Source organism: Beta vulgaris, chromosome 9 (genome assembly GCF_026745355.1).
Source record: "Beta vulgaris subsp. vulgaris cultivar EL10 chromosome 9, EL10.2, whole genome shotgun sequence".
In the NCBI taxonomy this organism is placed as follows: domain Eukaryota; kingdom Viridiplantae; phylum Streptophyta; class Magnoliopsida; order Caryophyllales; family Amaranthaceae; genus Beta; species Beta vulgaris.
In genome coordinates this window covers 51,159,716-51,174,553 of record NC_079210.1, presented here as the reverse complement: position 1 = coordinate 51,174,553, position 14,838 = coordinate 51,159,716, and the positions used below count along the sequence as shown (strand labels likewise).

The 14,838-nt window shown below is 37.7% G+C and overlaps 2 protein-coding genes across 4 annotated transcripts; both read right to left on the bottom strand.

The window, feature by feature from the left end:
• Nucleotides 1-126: 126 nt before the first annotated feature.
• Nucleotides 127-6,173, bottom strand: LOC104904608 (uncharacterized). Of its 3 annotated transcripts, none has more exons than XM_010692901.4 (7): nucleotides 6,023-6,173; nucleotides 5,411-5,542; nucleotides 3,894-4,126; nucleotides 3,720-3,802; nucleotides 1,552-1,663; nucleotides 1,122-1,196; nucleotides 127-542 (listed from the first exon to the last, which is right to left on the bottom strand). In XM_010692901.4, the coding sequence occupies exons 2-7, from the start codon at nucleotides 5,526-5,528 to the stop codon at nucleotides 363-365; spliced, it is 801 nt and encodes a 266-aa protein (XP_010691203.2). In that variant the 5' UTR covers nucleotides 5,529-5,542; nucleotides 6,023-6,173; the 3' UTR covers nucleotides 127-362. The 3 variants fall into 3 exon arrangements, with proteins under 3 accessions (XP_010691203.2, XP_010691205.2, XP_048493351.1); XM_010692903.4 differs by having other exon boundaries at nucleotides 5,411-5,539; nucleotides 6,023-6,170; XM_048637394.2 differs by having other exon boundaries at nucleotides 5,411-5,561; nucleotides 6,023-6,132.
• Nucleotides 6,174-6,881: 708 nt separating this feature from the next.
• On the bottom strand, nucleotides 6,882-13,628 carry LOC104904605 (periodic tryptophan protein 2). Its single transcript, XM_010692899.4, has 7 exons — nucleotides 12,232-13,628; nucleotides 11,680-11,931; nucleotides 11,288-11,380; nucleotides 9,470-9,841; nucleotides 8,328-8,672; nucleotides 7,750-7,977; nucleotides 6,882-7,659 (listed from the first exon to the last, which is right to left on the bottom strand). The coding sequence occupies exons 1-7, from the start codon at nucleotides 13,480-13,482 to the stop codon at nucleotides 7,489-7,491; spliced, it is 2,712 nt and encodes a 903-aa protein (XP_010691201.1). The 5' UTR covers nucleotides 13,483-13,628; the 3' UTR covers nucleotides 6,882-7,488.
• Nucleotides 13,629-14,838: the final 1,210 nt, after the last annotated feature.

Sequence of the window (14,838 nt, the reverse complement as noted above, 5' to 3'; positions counted from 1 at the left end):
ATGGTGCTTCTCTTGTCCCGATCGAAGCTGGCAACAGACTCGACTGGCCCTTCCACATATGCCCAGACCATGAACTTTGAGCAACTATAAAAGTAAGTTATGTGGCCTCAATTTGAGACTTTAGGATACCAGCCTCCAAATACCTTAGCAATGAAGCAGTTAAACCAACATTACAACTTGGAAGTACTATTCCTCACAAAAATAATTGAAGTGATTATCAGAGGTAACTGAATTCTAGCAAAAATGTTTGAGACTCGATTCTACATATTCCCCATTTTACCGCCAATTACAACACAATTTTCCTACAACCTGAGACCCAGAAAAAGAAAATAAATAGTAATGTCACATATAAGATACATAATTCATTCACTCAAGTCCTCACTTAGATCAGCATCGCTTATACCACTGAAATCTTCAGGTTCTTTAGCCTCTTCATCAGTTTCCATTGCATCCTCTTCGGATTCTTCTTCCTCACTTTCATCCCTGTCCTCGTAAATGGCCGGAGGGGCGGAGTCATGCTCATCAACAATTTCACCATCAACCTAATTTGAAAAGAACGGGTAATTAATGAACTTGTACTCCAGTCCCAACATATTCTATTAGTAACCCACTAGGGTTAGGGACTTAGGGTTCCCAAGCTTAGCTCTAAAAATAGCTGCAAGCAGTCCCAACTCCCAATCGTGACCACTTGTCTTTTAAAGGTCTCGACTTAACCAATGTCGATCTCATATATAGTGGATCCCTTTTTAGCATGAACCCACCACCTACTATAGCAGCTTAAAAGGTTTACTAAATAAAATAGCACGACCAAAAGATTTCCACTTCTTTCTACTTCAGTTTTATACTTCCTCCATTCTGGAATAAGTAAACACTACTCTCAAAGACCTCTCATGTAAAAGAGAGAAGTATTTCACGTATTTCAGGACGGAGTAAGTATACTTCTTTCTTAAAGTAATACAATATTTGCGAAATTCTATGTTTTTATAATAAACTTAACTTCAATCTATATCTGAAGTTGCTACTTGCTAGTGCCAGTAGATTAGTATAGATTCTGACGACACTAGAAAAATATATTGAAATATGTAAACCTGCTTCTCGTTGAGTATTGGTACAGCACTTACCCCAGCAAACAGGAGGTCCAAACTGCTAGCCAATTGGAGTGCAGGATCCAAATTTGCAACCCTAGATTCAATAAGCTGCCAAGAACCAAGAAGAAACTAATCAGCAACATCAAGTAGAAGACAACTTAATAGTAAATAAAAATAGTCGGATTGCTTTCTGGCTGTCAGAACAAAGAGCTACGTTGTTGGATCATGGATGAAGGAACATACACCAAAGCAAATACAAAGGACTATACGATCATTTTCAGAAAAAAAATTCTCATCTAGGAGCCATAGTTTAGTTTTTTTCCCCGCAAGTCATCAAAAAAATATAGTATACATGGGTAAAGGTTTTATTTTCTTATGATAATAGATTAAATTGCAAAGGAAGTCTAGAAAGTCATTAGTAGTCAACAGCAAATTATGTGAAATGCAAGATAGGAATCTTTACCTGATACAAAGAATTAAGAGCAGCTAATGAAGACTCTTGGGACATTATCCAGCTAGAATGCTGGAGAAGTAAACTTCTTAGCCAAGGAAGCACACATACCAAAACTGCACCCCTGTAGCATAATGTCATGACAGAACAATACCAATTAACACCGTGAAATCTGAAGCTATATATAATTTAATGCATTCAGATAACTTGAGCAAGAAACCAACAGGCTACATCATCTAAAGTCCTACAACTTTGCTTAAAGCTTCTTGCTAAATAAAAAACTCATCCAAGGTCTTCACTCTTCACAAGTATCCAAGATCTAAGCATATCATGATATCACCTTCAACAATGTTACTTTTGCTAGCTAAACATTCAGATTACAGAACGTTCTTTTCATGTGAATTTTGCTGAAGTTGATTGAACTGAGCTGAAGAAAAGGTGAGGGTTTACAATCCTTCTATTTACGCATTACCATGCTTATTTGTACTTTTTTTTGTTCCAGATTATCAGCTTATAATACAGATTAGACAATTTGACTAAATAGCTGATAATCTTCCTAATCAATCAATGTCTCTAGCAAAAAGATGGGTGGGAGGCTAATCATCGGAGCATCAATTTTAATCATTGTGCAAGGCCAGACTTCAGGAGGTTGGGGAGGCAATAAAATGGAGATGATAAGTGAAGGATAACATGTAACCAGCAACTCACATGATACGTAAACTGGGTTATCTTCCAACTAGAAAATATTAATAGAAATGCAGTCAAATGGAAAAATGATGTAAACGCTGGTCATCTGAAAGTAGATAAATGAAAGTGGTTCGCACAGATATAAAGGTGGTGATTGTTGAAGTTTCAGAAATCTGAAATCTCTAGTTTTTTTTTTTTTATCTTAGTATTGAATTTTAATTTGTATGAATTGAACTGAATTGATACAAACTGCTACTTAAAAATAACTTAAAATGAGCAAGGCCTCCACTGTAAAGATAGTGCAGAAGAATCCTCTCACTACCAACCAGCAGACATCATCTGGGATTAGCATGAAACTCAACACCCTAAGTTTAGGCAAAGACAGCTGATTGTTATTCTATTAGAAATCCTAGAGTCAAACCTTGCAGATACTTCACTTGAAATGGTCAAGAAGCCAGTACGCATATAATTCACATGTCTTTTCCACTAAATTGTTGCATAGAGCATTGAAATAGAAAATCACATGAACCTAAAGGACTTCACGCTAATGTAAAGTGGAAAAAAGGCTTTCTTAGCAAGCTTTGAATGGCTTGATTTCTTGCTTGAATCTACAAAACATAGAGTCAAGGAAGTTGGAGTTTATTTCCCCCTAGATGCAGGAGATCTCATCTGCTACTTGTCAAATTCAATAGCACCAAAGTTTCTCTCAGTGGACAGCTGATTAGATCGTATGGCTTGAGAGCGAATAGCTTTTGTTTAGATTTGATGCAACTTCATAGGGTTTTGGTTGCAGTTAGCTTTTTTTTAAAAACCGTTCCAATCCAAACTCCGAATCGTTATTTTTACCTGGAGGTGGCACATAGTCATCCTGTTGGGGAAAGAGGGGGGGGGGGTTGAAGTACACAATCCTCGCAACTATGCATCCCAAACCATATTTGAAAATCATATGCCCCACAACTGGTAAGACGATAGTTAAGGAAAAAATGACTACAAGTGATAAAATTGAAAGGCCAATGAGAAGAACTCTCCAATTGACAATCAAATGTCTAAAGCAAACACTCTTCCAACGTAAGCTAGCTACATTTCAATAGCACAGACTGCAGAAGCAGCTAGAAGAGAAGTGATACTCCACTTCCATTATGATGCATAATGAGCAGGAAATACTTAGCAGTCTAGTTGTTCAGCTATTATGTGGGCTATGTTAGGAAAGGAAGGCAGAGTCTATCAAATAAGGTTTATAACATGCCTCCAGGTGGAACAGAGTTGCATCCAAAGCTTCTCCCTAGACATGCACAACTAGGGCTTTCCCAAAATGTCTTTAACGCACAGAATGATTGACACAGAGATATTGTTTTGACTTGTAGATGAAGCACTCGTTATCTCCAATTTTACGTTCATCCTTTCTAATTACTGAATTTCTCGTCTTTAAAAAACTATTCCGGAAATGTTCATGATAACACAAAAGTATTAATGCACAAAAATGACTAATTTACCTAGACTGGACGATAGATAAAAGGGAATCCAAAAGCTTGAAGATATCAACTGTCTTTAACTGTGAAACAGTATTTGCAATAACCTGTCATTCAAAACCATCCCGGTTAAAATATACAATAATGGACCCAAAAACCATGCATATATTAATAAATAAAGGAAATGAGAAAACAAACCTTCTGATCTTGATTGTATAAGCAATCCATTAGAAGAGGTCTATCATTTGCATGCAGAGCTTGTTTTAGCAAAACATGTACAGAGTCTGCACTGGGAGGCTGTGTCTCAAGAGGCTCAGGCCTTTCCTGAACCTCAATAAGACCTTTCTTTTCAATATCTAAAGTGGCAAGTTTGTCAGCCATAGTAGGCTCATTATCATCAATCTGGGTCCCATCAGCAGCTTCTCCTTTATCTGTATCAACGGCAGGTACATTTACAAATTGAAATTTGAAAGTGTCAAAAAGATTAAGAGCATAAACATCATTGTAATACAAATAATGAGTAGCCATGCTCTGATAGTTCACTTTCACTAGAACCCCACATCACCTCCCTCCTATATATATATATATATATATATATATATATATATATATATATATATATATATATATTATATAAAATTTCAGGTTCAAGATTCAACAAATTGCAACACATTTAGATGACTTAACAGAGAAAATTACCAGACTACATGCCAGTAACAAACTCACTAATCAGACTGTCCAAAAGAACCCTACCTAATCAGATACTATACTTCCAGAGAAAATCAATATTCACAGACCATGCACTACTTTAGATGCCTGCACAAACTTTCACCAGCAAGAACAGAAATATAAATTATTCTTAAACGGCTATGGGCTTGCTAGAGAAACTGTGACTCTGTGAATTCTATCTTACCAGCTACTCTTAAGCTATTTAAGTTATTACAGCGTGTGATACATATTAGGTTGAGCTGCAAACCACCAAAGACTCTTTTTTTTGTATCATGTACACAATCTATAGCACGTCCATACTCACGAATTGAATCAAAAAAATAAAACGATTCAAGAATAGCCATATTGCAGCATTAACATTGCATAATATTCTAGAGCAAATATATGAGCATGTTGTAAGAATCTTATATACAATTTTAAACTGATCTACATTAGGCACATAGTATAAAGTTTGTTGCATCAAACAAAAAATGGCAGGAGAGACACTTCAGTGAGGACTTCCCACCTCTCCCTCCTCCCAACAGCAGCACTTTCGTGAATCATCAGCATGTTTGGAAGTTCTCAGTGACAAAAGGTGCTTACGGTCCCAAGCCGTCAATTGATTAAATCAGCCTAGAGCTGACAAAGCTGACATCAAAATTATTTCTCATCACATAACGCATTGTGCTCATAGAGGTTAGATCCCCATATGTCATATTCTTGCTTTACAGCTATAGAAAGTTCAAAATTTTCACCTAACCACCAATTACCAGATAATCCATATATTTCATGAAAAACTACAAATTACAACCATCAACTCCGCAGTCCCAATGCAGCACACACTTCAGACAAATACCAAAAAGAAACACAGAGAATCAGAGTGCACCTAGTACATTACACATAAACATAATCAACACTGCTAAATCAATCAATCGATCAATCCATAAGAGACAAAAGAATCCCATAATGTAAATAAAAATAAAACAAGTATAGTTATAAACCAATACCCAAAGCTATATCCTCAATAACTTGAGCATCATCTTCAGGTGCTCTTCTCTTTTTCCTTGATTTTTTCTTAGAGCTCTTCTCGGCAGATGTTTCCACCGCCACATCACGGCGTACCATTTCAAAATCTTCTACTGCCACACAAAACAAAGGCTACTAATATAATATTTCCATTTGGGTAACCACCTGAGCCAGGGCAGGATGGACGGCCACCCTAAGCTCAGGGATAACAGGTCATTCATTCCAGATTTCCTGCCACAATACTTCAAAAATTGATCTGATGAAACAAACAAGAACAAATGAAGAATCGCATGAAAATATGGGCATCTACAAATTGTAACATAAATTTTCTAATCGTTTTGTTCCATTTAACAAACATAACAAACATGAATTACGAAGTCATACCAGAAATTCGAATCATAAGTTTATAACATGTAAATTATCCATCCCTAGAAACATATATGACAATAACAACCGCATAAAATCAATCACATGAATATATCACTCACATGAAGTATATATCTTAAAAATCGCAAGAAATTTCACATGAAAAATCGCTAGAAACAAAAGACTTTCTAAACAAGTAGATTTATCTAAGGAACAAAAAGAAAAACCTGGAACAAGCTTCAGCAATTCAAGCCTTGAGAATTCCGTATGAGTGACAGAGTGCGGGAATTTCAGCTGAGAGGTTTCTAAGTGTAGGGTTTAGGGTTTTATGATACAAAAGATATATAGTTACACGATATAGTATATTATTATTAGTTTTATATGCACATAAAATTATTACTAATTACATTCAAAGACATAATAAATATAAATTGAGTTATAATATTATTATTCTAACTTTTTATTGCTGTCAAGTGGTAGATACTTTCTTCAAATAGTACCTTATATTATTACTATTATTATTATTATTATTATTCCATAATAAAATATTTGACCACATTCCTTTCTAACAACTTGACTCCAAATTACATAATAGTGATAATACAAATAGTCCTGAACCACAATATCAAATTTCGATAAAAGATCACCCATGAATGTTATTACTTCTCCCTCTAATTTTAAAAATATATTTCCTCCGTTCTGTTTTAAATGAAACATTAGGTGAAATAACACTATTTATTGATCAATTTTGACTCCAATTTATCGCCATTATATAAGAAAAAACGTAGTCAAGTGAGATGTTTGTTAAATTTGTCTCGATGCAAACTATCAAATTATAACTTTTTTATATTTTTTTATGTGTGCACAACTAAAGATATTAATGATTAAATAAAGGTGTTGAATTACGTAAAAAAACAAACATTTCAATTTAAAACAAAATAGAAGAATTATTGATCGCTAATAAAAAGTTTTAAAGTTATATGTATAATATGAATAATTGACCATTCTCTCTGCTTTTATGACATAATCCTACATCAAATTGTCACCACATACAAACTATTCACAGTTTACAAAAATTAACACAAATAACCCAAACATCGCCTAGGACATTCACTAATTTAGTTAAATAAAATTTAGTTAAATAAACTGCAGTATTCTTTACATCCACACCTCTTGCCATGTAGCAATAGCCAATAAGTACACAAAAAACTAGATCGAGTACCAAAAAAAAAGCTTTTATGTCGATTCTATAAAGCTACTTAATTGTATGAAATAACCTACATTACAATGTGCCTCCTGTTTCACAAACCTTACTATAGTAACTTTAATCTCTTTGAAGCTCCTTCACCATTCATTGGCCAAGTCTTCACATCTTCATCTGCAAGTACAACCAGTGTCACCGTATCCAGTTCATTCATCCAAAGCACCTACGAACTTCCACGTTAATAAAACATACACTAAACAAGATTAAATGGTCATTCATTAATCTCCTTTGCCCCTTCCATGGCATATATTCATAATCTGGTCCCTTAGTTTTCTCATTCGTTCGCACAATATCCTCAAACCCAACAAGTTCTTCCCTTGAACGGTTAATACCCCTTGATTGTTCCTCCAATGAGCAGTCTCTTGATCATGAACTTCTACAGTCAAAAGTAGAGGATAACACGGGATCATAACAATAATCTCATCCACATCATTTATTCATGCTTGTTGAACATAGATATCTTAGTGTATATTCATTTGAGGAGCACATCTCTGCCAAATCCTGATGTGAACTAATTATTGCTTTCTGCAAAGATTTCAAAGCCGGAAGCAATTTTTTGGAATTTTGTTGGATAGAATGACCATGAACTTTGCAGATCTCCTGCCAAACAAAAAGCAGAAATCAGCGTCAGGCTGCATGATAAAATCACAAAGCATCTGCAGACCAATAAGTCCAAAGTTTATTACAAACCTGACACCATCTAAGAATGAACTCTAAAAAGGGGCAACCCTCCAAAAGGTCGGTCAATGCATCAAATAATCTTTGCAAGTATATGACAGGGATTGATGAAGCAACAGATGGTATGTCGGCAGGATTGACTGCAAGAATACATTTTTTCAAGAGTGAATCTTCATTTAGTCTAAGACTAAGGATTAGAGCTCTGCTTGGTTGATCTTCATTGAGTGCTGCATCAACTGCCTGAAAGCGCACAAAGAGATTTGCATTGAATGAAATTTACTATGACAAAGAAGGGTGTTCACCCTCTCACAAGAATAAAACTATAGGAAAAGAAAGTATAACAAATCAAGTTAATTTGTAAATAGAACATATTAACAAATAGATGAAATAGAACATTATTCAACCATTACAAGGTCTGTTCAAGACATTCCCTGCCCTCCAAAACAAGGTAATATAGCTACTAAGAATGGGGATGGAAGATGAAACATCATCATTCTTCCAGAGAAAGCAACAGAAGATTAAAAAAAAAAAGGTAAAGATGCAGATGGAAATTAATGCAATTGGAAAACAAAAGAAATTCAAGTGATTACCTCAGGAGTAACATCTATGTCAAGATCAGTGGGATCAAAAATAAAGGATTCATCCACTGAATATACCAGCACTCCTTCTGTCGTTGCTGCCGCAAAGCTGCGTCCAGTAGGTGCAATTTTCAGGCACTTTGTTCGAATAACAGGCCTCCCACGGTTAGGCGTAGACCCTGGCAAATCCAAACCCAGCTTTCCCCGTGTTTGTTTGTCAATGCCTTCCTCTGTGTCACTATTATTGTCATCAATTAAATCAAGTGGACCAGCTTCTGTCATCTTTTTTGAGTTTAAGATGTCTAGGACCCCATCAAGTGAAAGGTTGTGAGTTACTTGAAACCTACGCAGTAACACCTGAGGCCACAAAAGATATACAAGAATTATCATCAAGTTAAACTGCATTAGAAGAGGCTCAATGTAATCTAGAGCATCTACTATAACTAAGATTCCAGTAGAAGACTCAGAAGCAGCATTCAGAAATTGACTTCATTCTAAGCTTAAGTTTCACGTGTTCATATGTAGAGCCTTACATCAAACAGTTCTTTGAAGTTGGAAATTTGAAAAGATAATGAACTTAAATAACTTTTATCCAGAAATCCCCTGATCACAGTAACCTTAAATAACATTCACGGCCCCCCATGCATCATAGACGTAATTAATGCAGCAGAAAAGAGAGAGCTACATATTCCACAAATAAGCAATAATTCTACATTTGGATAATCAAGCCCACAGAGCCATGGAATTAAACAAAAGCCTGAAGGGAAGATCTTTGGCCTTAGCTACATGTCTCCATTCTGCAGAGCACTTCAGAAACCTATTTGCTATTTCTCTCATCTTTGCTCTCCTATATTTATAAGCTTCTATACTTTTTCTCTCCATTTCCTTTATACCATGGTTGTGGAGATTAATGTGATTCTTACATAAGATGCAGTTAAAAACATTTTCCCCCGTATCCTACGAGGAACAAACAGATTGTTATTATACTTAGGTCAGGTTCTTTACACTATACATGGTTATCTTAAGTAGGACAGAAGAAGTATCATAAAAAGAAGTAGAAGTACAAGCACCACATGAAAATTGAAAGCACGGAAATTGAAACGAGAAATAAATGCACAAAAGCTACACTGCGGGAGAAGCAGAAGAGGACATACCTGCTCAGCAACATCATACATACACATAAATTTACTATTCCCACCAGCCAGTATGTAACTTCCATCAGCGGAATAGCACAAGGTTGTAAAGTGCTTCCCTGAAGTGGAGTTAGCTGCTGATCTGCGATCAGTCATCAAACGACCTCCAGCAATATCTCTACGGCCCTCAATTGTATACATTAACGAACCATCAAAGGGATCCCAAAAATTAATTTGTCCATCTAATGTGCTGCAAGCTAGTTGTTTACCATCTGGACGGTAAACAACAGTAAGAACATCATGAACGTGCTGAAATGTCTCAACAGAACCCTTCCCTTCAAAAACATCCCATAACCGTACGGTTTTGTCCCATGAAGACGAAGCTAATATTGCCTGCAATTTAGAATGTCATAAATTAGGATCCTGTCAAGTTTTCAATATATACAGAAATATAATATAAAGTGCAGACACAACGATCCTTCTTTCAGGCACTCTGATTTGTTTATTACTTCCTACTATTTTGTCTCCGGGTGTTGTCCTTCATCAATACGCTTACATAGATCAAACAAGAAAGAAATGCCAATTCTACAAAAGCCATCAGGCAGGCAACAGGCCCAACCCTGCCTCCAAAAAGGAATCAAAGAGCAGTAAATATTTAGTATTCACAAGAAACCCTCCCCCACCCTCATCACAAAATTATCGATTATTACACAGAACAACTCCAATCCTCTCACCCCCGTCCCCCGTCCATATCCATCAATGCTTGAGATAAATCCGTCATCAAAAGCCACAGAAAAAAACAAAATCGTATTAGTTTCATTTGAAGTTCAAATTTGGCTCAAAACTCAGAAACCATATATCACAATTTCAATATTTGAACTCTTAACTTTACGAGCACATTCAGGGAGGTTTAGGCTGGCCATTCCGCAGTCCACGACATGGCACATTTCCAATTAGGTATTCATTTCTCGTACTGTTTTATTAAAAAGGTGGCCGAGTACGGCCAACGACCCCTCTCCTATCACTTGTGCCAGTATTGCGCAGGTTTCCAGTACATATAGCAATGGTTTCAAAGATTGCCTTGTTACTGAGAATTTTAGAAGCAAAAAGTTCAATGGTGGTGGAGAAGTTGAGAGCTAATTCTTGTTCGAATTTCTTCCTGCTGTTTGTACTTCAAAAGGCAAGGGTTGTGCATAAGAGGAAAGCGAAACAGAGAGTGAGGAGTTCAGTAGTGGTGAAGAAGAGAGGAGACAAATTCATTGGTAAGAACTAGAACCACAACAGTGGAGAGAAATAATAAAGGATGTGAGAAGATAAAGAGAAACCATAGTGATGGTGCTAATACATGACTGAAGACACTCTTGGTGTTTAGATAAAAGTTGTTTCTATTTACTACGACTCCATGTACTCGTGCCAAGGATATTAAGATTCCAGACGTCGAACTCGGCTATATTATGAAAAATAGGCCCAAAATGAAGTGACGACATGACATACTCATACCAAAGGGTCAAGGAAGTGACATGAGTACTTGAGTTAAAAGTGAAGAGGCCGAAAAGCAAAGGTCGGGTGTGGCAGTTAATTAAATGCCTACACAGGTGAAGAGAGGAGAAAATTTGAAGGTGTATATGGGTTATTGCAACAAAATGTTGAGTTCTTTATTCAATGGCTTATCGCAACAAAGCTTTAATTTTTTTCATTCAAGATTAGATTGGGTAAATAAATAAATAACCATACTTCTATGTGAAAGTATTGAAGGCAGATAAGGTCAGCGGTCTGCCCCATCCAATTACTAATAGTTGGCAGCTAAGAAATGGATGCATCTAAAGAAAGAATACGCACATTTGTTGGAGAAAACATTAATCCATGAACAGGGCCTTCATGACCGCTTAGAACATCAAGCAAGCGTCCTGTTTTCATTGACCAAACAAAAATCTGAAAAGAAAAAAGAACATATTGTATTAGAATGATATAAACATTATACTCCCTCCGTCCCATAATATAGTGCTTGTTTCTTTTTTCACGGTCTCCAAAACGTAGCTTTGACCTTCAATATCTTCAATTCCTTATTAATAAAAAATATAAAAAGTTGATATTATGAAACTACACATTGAGATGAATCTAACAAGATCTATTCGGTCAAAGATTTTAAAGTTTGACCACCAAAAATGAAATAGGCACTATATTATGGGACGGAGGGAGTACTACGCAAAACCTAATTACTAAATATGTACCTCAAATGAATCTAAAGTTCCAGCACATATCACTTCACCACTCTGATCGGCTGTCAAAGATACAAATTGTCTAGAAGAAGGTGTAGTAAATGTCCTAAAGTTTCGATACCGGAAAAGGTCCCATGCACGAACTGTTCCGTCCAAAGATGCACTTAAAAGGCTATGATTGTTAGCCATAAAATGCAGGGCTGTGACTGCATTCGTATGCTCAGGAAATGTTACAAAACAAAAGCCAGATGAAACATTCCAGACCTGCAAAACAGAAGTAAACTTGAGCATCTAGTTACGGAAGCCAATCATGCAGCGCAAAGTGCTAAATTTGATGCCAGATGCATACATCTGAATTCAAAAGCCAATATCCAAAGAAACATTTCCTAGATGATGCAAAATTACATGATTATAGCAGTTCAAATGGTTCAGAGCTCAAGATCTGGCAAAATATAGATACCAACGTGTCACAAAAGGAGGGGGAAAGCAGCAGCTTAAAACTAAATAGGGATTATGCAGGAAAAACAGAGATACAGACTGCCAAAATATTCAAAGTTGGCTCACCTTGATTTTGTTATCATCAGCTCCAGTAGCCAAAAGCTGAGAATCAGGAGAATAAGCAAGACAATTCACGTCAAAATAATGGCCCTGCTGCTTCAAAATATAACTTTCTGACTTCCACTCCCACACAAGCAACTGGCCAAGTCTTGCACATCCGAAGGTCAACCAGTTACCCAGATCATTAAAAACAGCGGTAGTGATCTTCTCTCGTGATATTGACAACAAATGAATGCAAACAAAATCAGGCATTTGGTACAACCCGAAAACCCCGCTTGAGAACCCCACAACCACTAGATCAAGCCCCTGGTGATAATCACAGGCTGTTACTTTAGCCGGTGCTTGCTTAAAATAATCTTTCTTTAGCAACTCCCACTTAAGCTTATGCAAGAAAACCTCACTCTCCTCATCCTCAAAGTCCTTTTCTTTCCCATCAAACTCTTTCCTCTTTTTCACATGCTCAACACCATTAGCATCACCGCCACCAATACCACCTTCCTCGTCCATCTTTTCAGGCGTCCCAGGAGAAGGCGGGTCAGCCATTTCCTCATCCCCCTCTCCTAATCCACCCAACTTACCATCGAAATCAGAGCAAACCCAACTAAACAACCCCCCATCACGCGAAACACTATAAACCCGCAAAACCTTTCCCGTCTTCTTATCAACCCCGAAAAATGTACCGACAATAACATCTCTATGACCAAGAAACAAAAAAGGCTTATTACTCTTAACCTCATCCAATCTCCTCAAACAAAACAACCTAACAGTTAAATCCCTCGAACCGGCAATCAAATACCTCGAATCGGGGCTCCAATTCAAACAAGTAACAGTATCATCAAAATCAGCAAAAGTCCTAACAAGCTCAAATGGGAAAAAATCCTTCCTAAAACCAGGAGACCGCCAAATTTGAATTAATTTACCAACAGAAACAGCAATAAATTGACTATTAGGGCTAAATTGAAGGGCAGAAACTTTACCCTTGAAGGTAATTCTATGAAGAACAATCCGACGGTGGAGATTGATGAATTGAGACCTACTATTCTCATCAACGGCCAAGATGAAGTTTCCGTCAGGTGATACGCATACACGAGAGATGTTAGCTGAAGATTGACATGGTAAAGTTATTGTCTCCGATTTAATTAGGTCAGTTACAGAAATACGATTTCCGACTGATGAAATTAAGCGATTGTTGCCGGAAACGACGACGTTTCCACCCCTGTATGGAGCTCCTAGGAGATTTTGGAACCTGTAATTCATGGTGGTAGAATTAGGGCTTTTTAGAGGAGGAGAGAGAGTGAAGTGTTAAACCCTGAAATTTTCAATTATGGAGGTGGAAGGAAGAGAACGACGGAGTTGTTAAACCCTAAAAATGAAATTGGAGGGTTTTAGTGTTTAGGGGTAATTTGAACGTGTAAGGGGAGTGTATTATTCATTCAAATTAAGCCTTGGGAAGAAAGAAGTATTCATGGAGAAATTTTTTTAACTACGGTTTTTTCACCAAATACTTCTGACAAATCAAAAAATTCACAATATACCCTCAATGTTTCAACAATTCACTGTATACCCTTGAGTTTTCGAAAACGTGCACCAGATATCCTTTTCTTAACTTCCGTTAACCCACCGTTAGCTTTATTTACGTTTTTGCCATCATTAAACCCTAACCCTAATCTAAACTAACCATAATCCTAATTCAACCCTAATCCTTCCCCTGAACCCTAACCCTAACCCTACCTCTTTGGCAGCCCCACCCCCTCCCCTCCACCCCACCCCAGCCCCTACCCTTCCCCCTCCCCCAGCGCCGACCTCCCCCACCGCCGCCCTCCCCCACCGCCGGCGCGTCTGTCACCGCCGGCTTCCCCTCACCCATTCCCCGCTGATTTCCCCGACGATTTCCCAGCCCCTACCCTCACCGCCGATTCCCAGCCACCGACTTCCCAACCCCGTCGATTTCCTAGCCCCGATTTTACAACCCTTCGAAAAATCCCACCCCTCCCCTCGAACGCTAAACCCCCACCCCATCGATTTTCCCGCTCGCCGGAGCTTTACTTCCTCGCGTTGTGTCGCTGCTTTGCTGCTTCGTCGGAGATTTTACAACCCTTCGAGAAATTGACGGCGAGGGAGTAGGGGAGGGGCTGCAAGGCTTGCGACGGTAGAGGCGGTGGAGGGGGAGGGGAGAGGGAGCGTGCTGCGGCGGTGGGGGAGGGGGAGGGGGAGGGGTGGGGGCTGGGTGGGGTGGGGGGCTGGTGTAGGGGAGGGGGTGGGTTAGGGTTTGGATTTTAGGGTTAGGTTTAGATGTTAGGGATTAGGGTTTAAATTAGGGTTAGTGAATACTGATGGCAAAATTGTAAATAAAGCAAACGGCAGCCTAACGTCCGTTAGAAAAAGGGTATATGGTGCACAAAAATTAAAAGTCAGGGGTATATGGTGAATTGTTGAAACAATGAGGGTATATTGTGAATTTTTTGATTTGTCGGGGGTATTTGGTGAAATAACCGTTTTAACTATAATATACTTATGTCATCAGAAGGATTTAAATATGCTTAAAATGAACATTTATTTATCGAAAATGAAATAGATTTACTAGATGCATGGTATGCAACGTGTTTCTGGGAG

What these genes read in the sequence shown, in the direction of transcription:
- LOC104904608 (XM_010692901.4), bottom strand. Translation starts at nt 5,528, where the DNA reads ATGGTACGCCGTGATGTGGCGGTGGAAACATCTGCCGAGAAGAGCTCT. An exon ending in TATACAATCAAGATCAGAAG is followed by an intron (nt 3,803 to 3,893) that starts GTTTGTTTTCTC and finishes TTTGAATGACAG; the next exon opens with GTTATTGCAAATACTGTTTC. An exon ending in TTATCTATCGTCCAGTCTAG is followed by an intron (nt 1,664 to 3,719) that starts GTAAATTAGTCA and finishes ATTATGCTACAG; the next exon opens with GGGTGCAGTTTTGGTATGTG.
- LOC104904605 (XM_010692899.4), bottom strand. Translation starts at nt 13,482, where the DNA reads ATGAATTACAGGTTCCAAAATCTCCTAGGAGCTCCATACAGGGGTGGA. An exon ending in CTGATGATAACAAAATCAAG is followed by an intron (nt 11,932 to 12,231) that starts GTGAGCCAACTT and finishes TCTGTTTTGCAG; the next exon opens with GTCTGGAATGTTTCATCTGG. An exon ending in TAATGTTTTCTCCAACAAAT is followed by an intron (nt 9,842 to 11,287) that starts GTGCGTATTCTT and finishes TCTAAATTGCAG; the next exon opens with GCAATATTAGCTTCGTCTTC.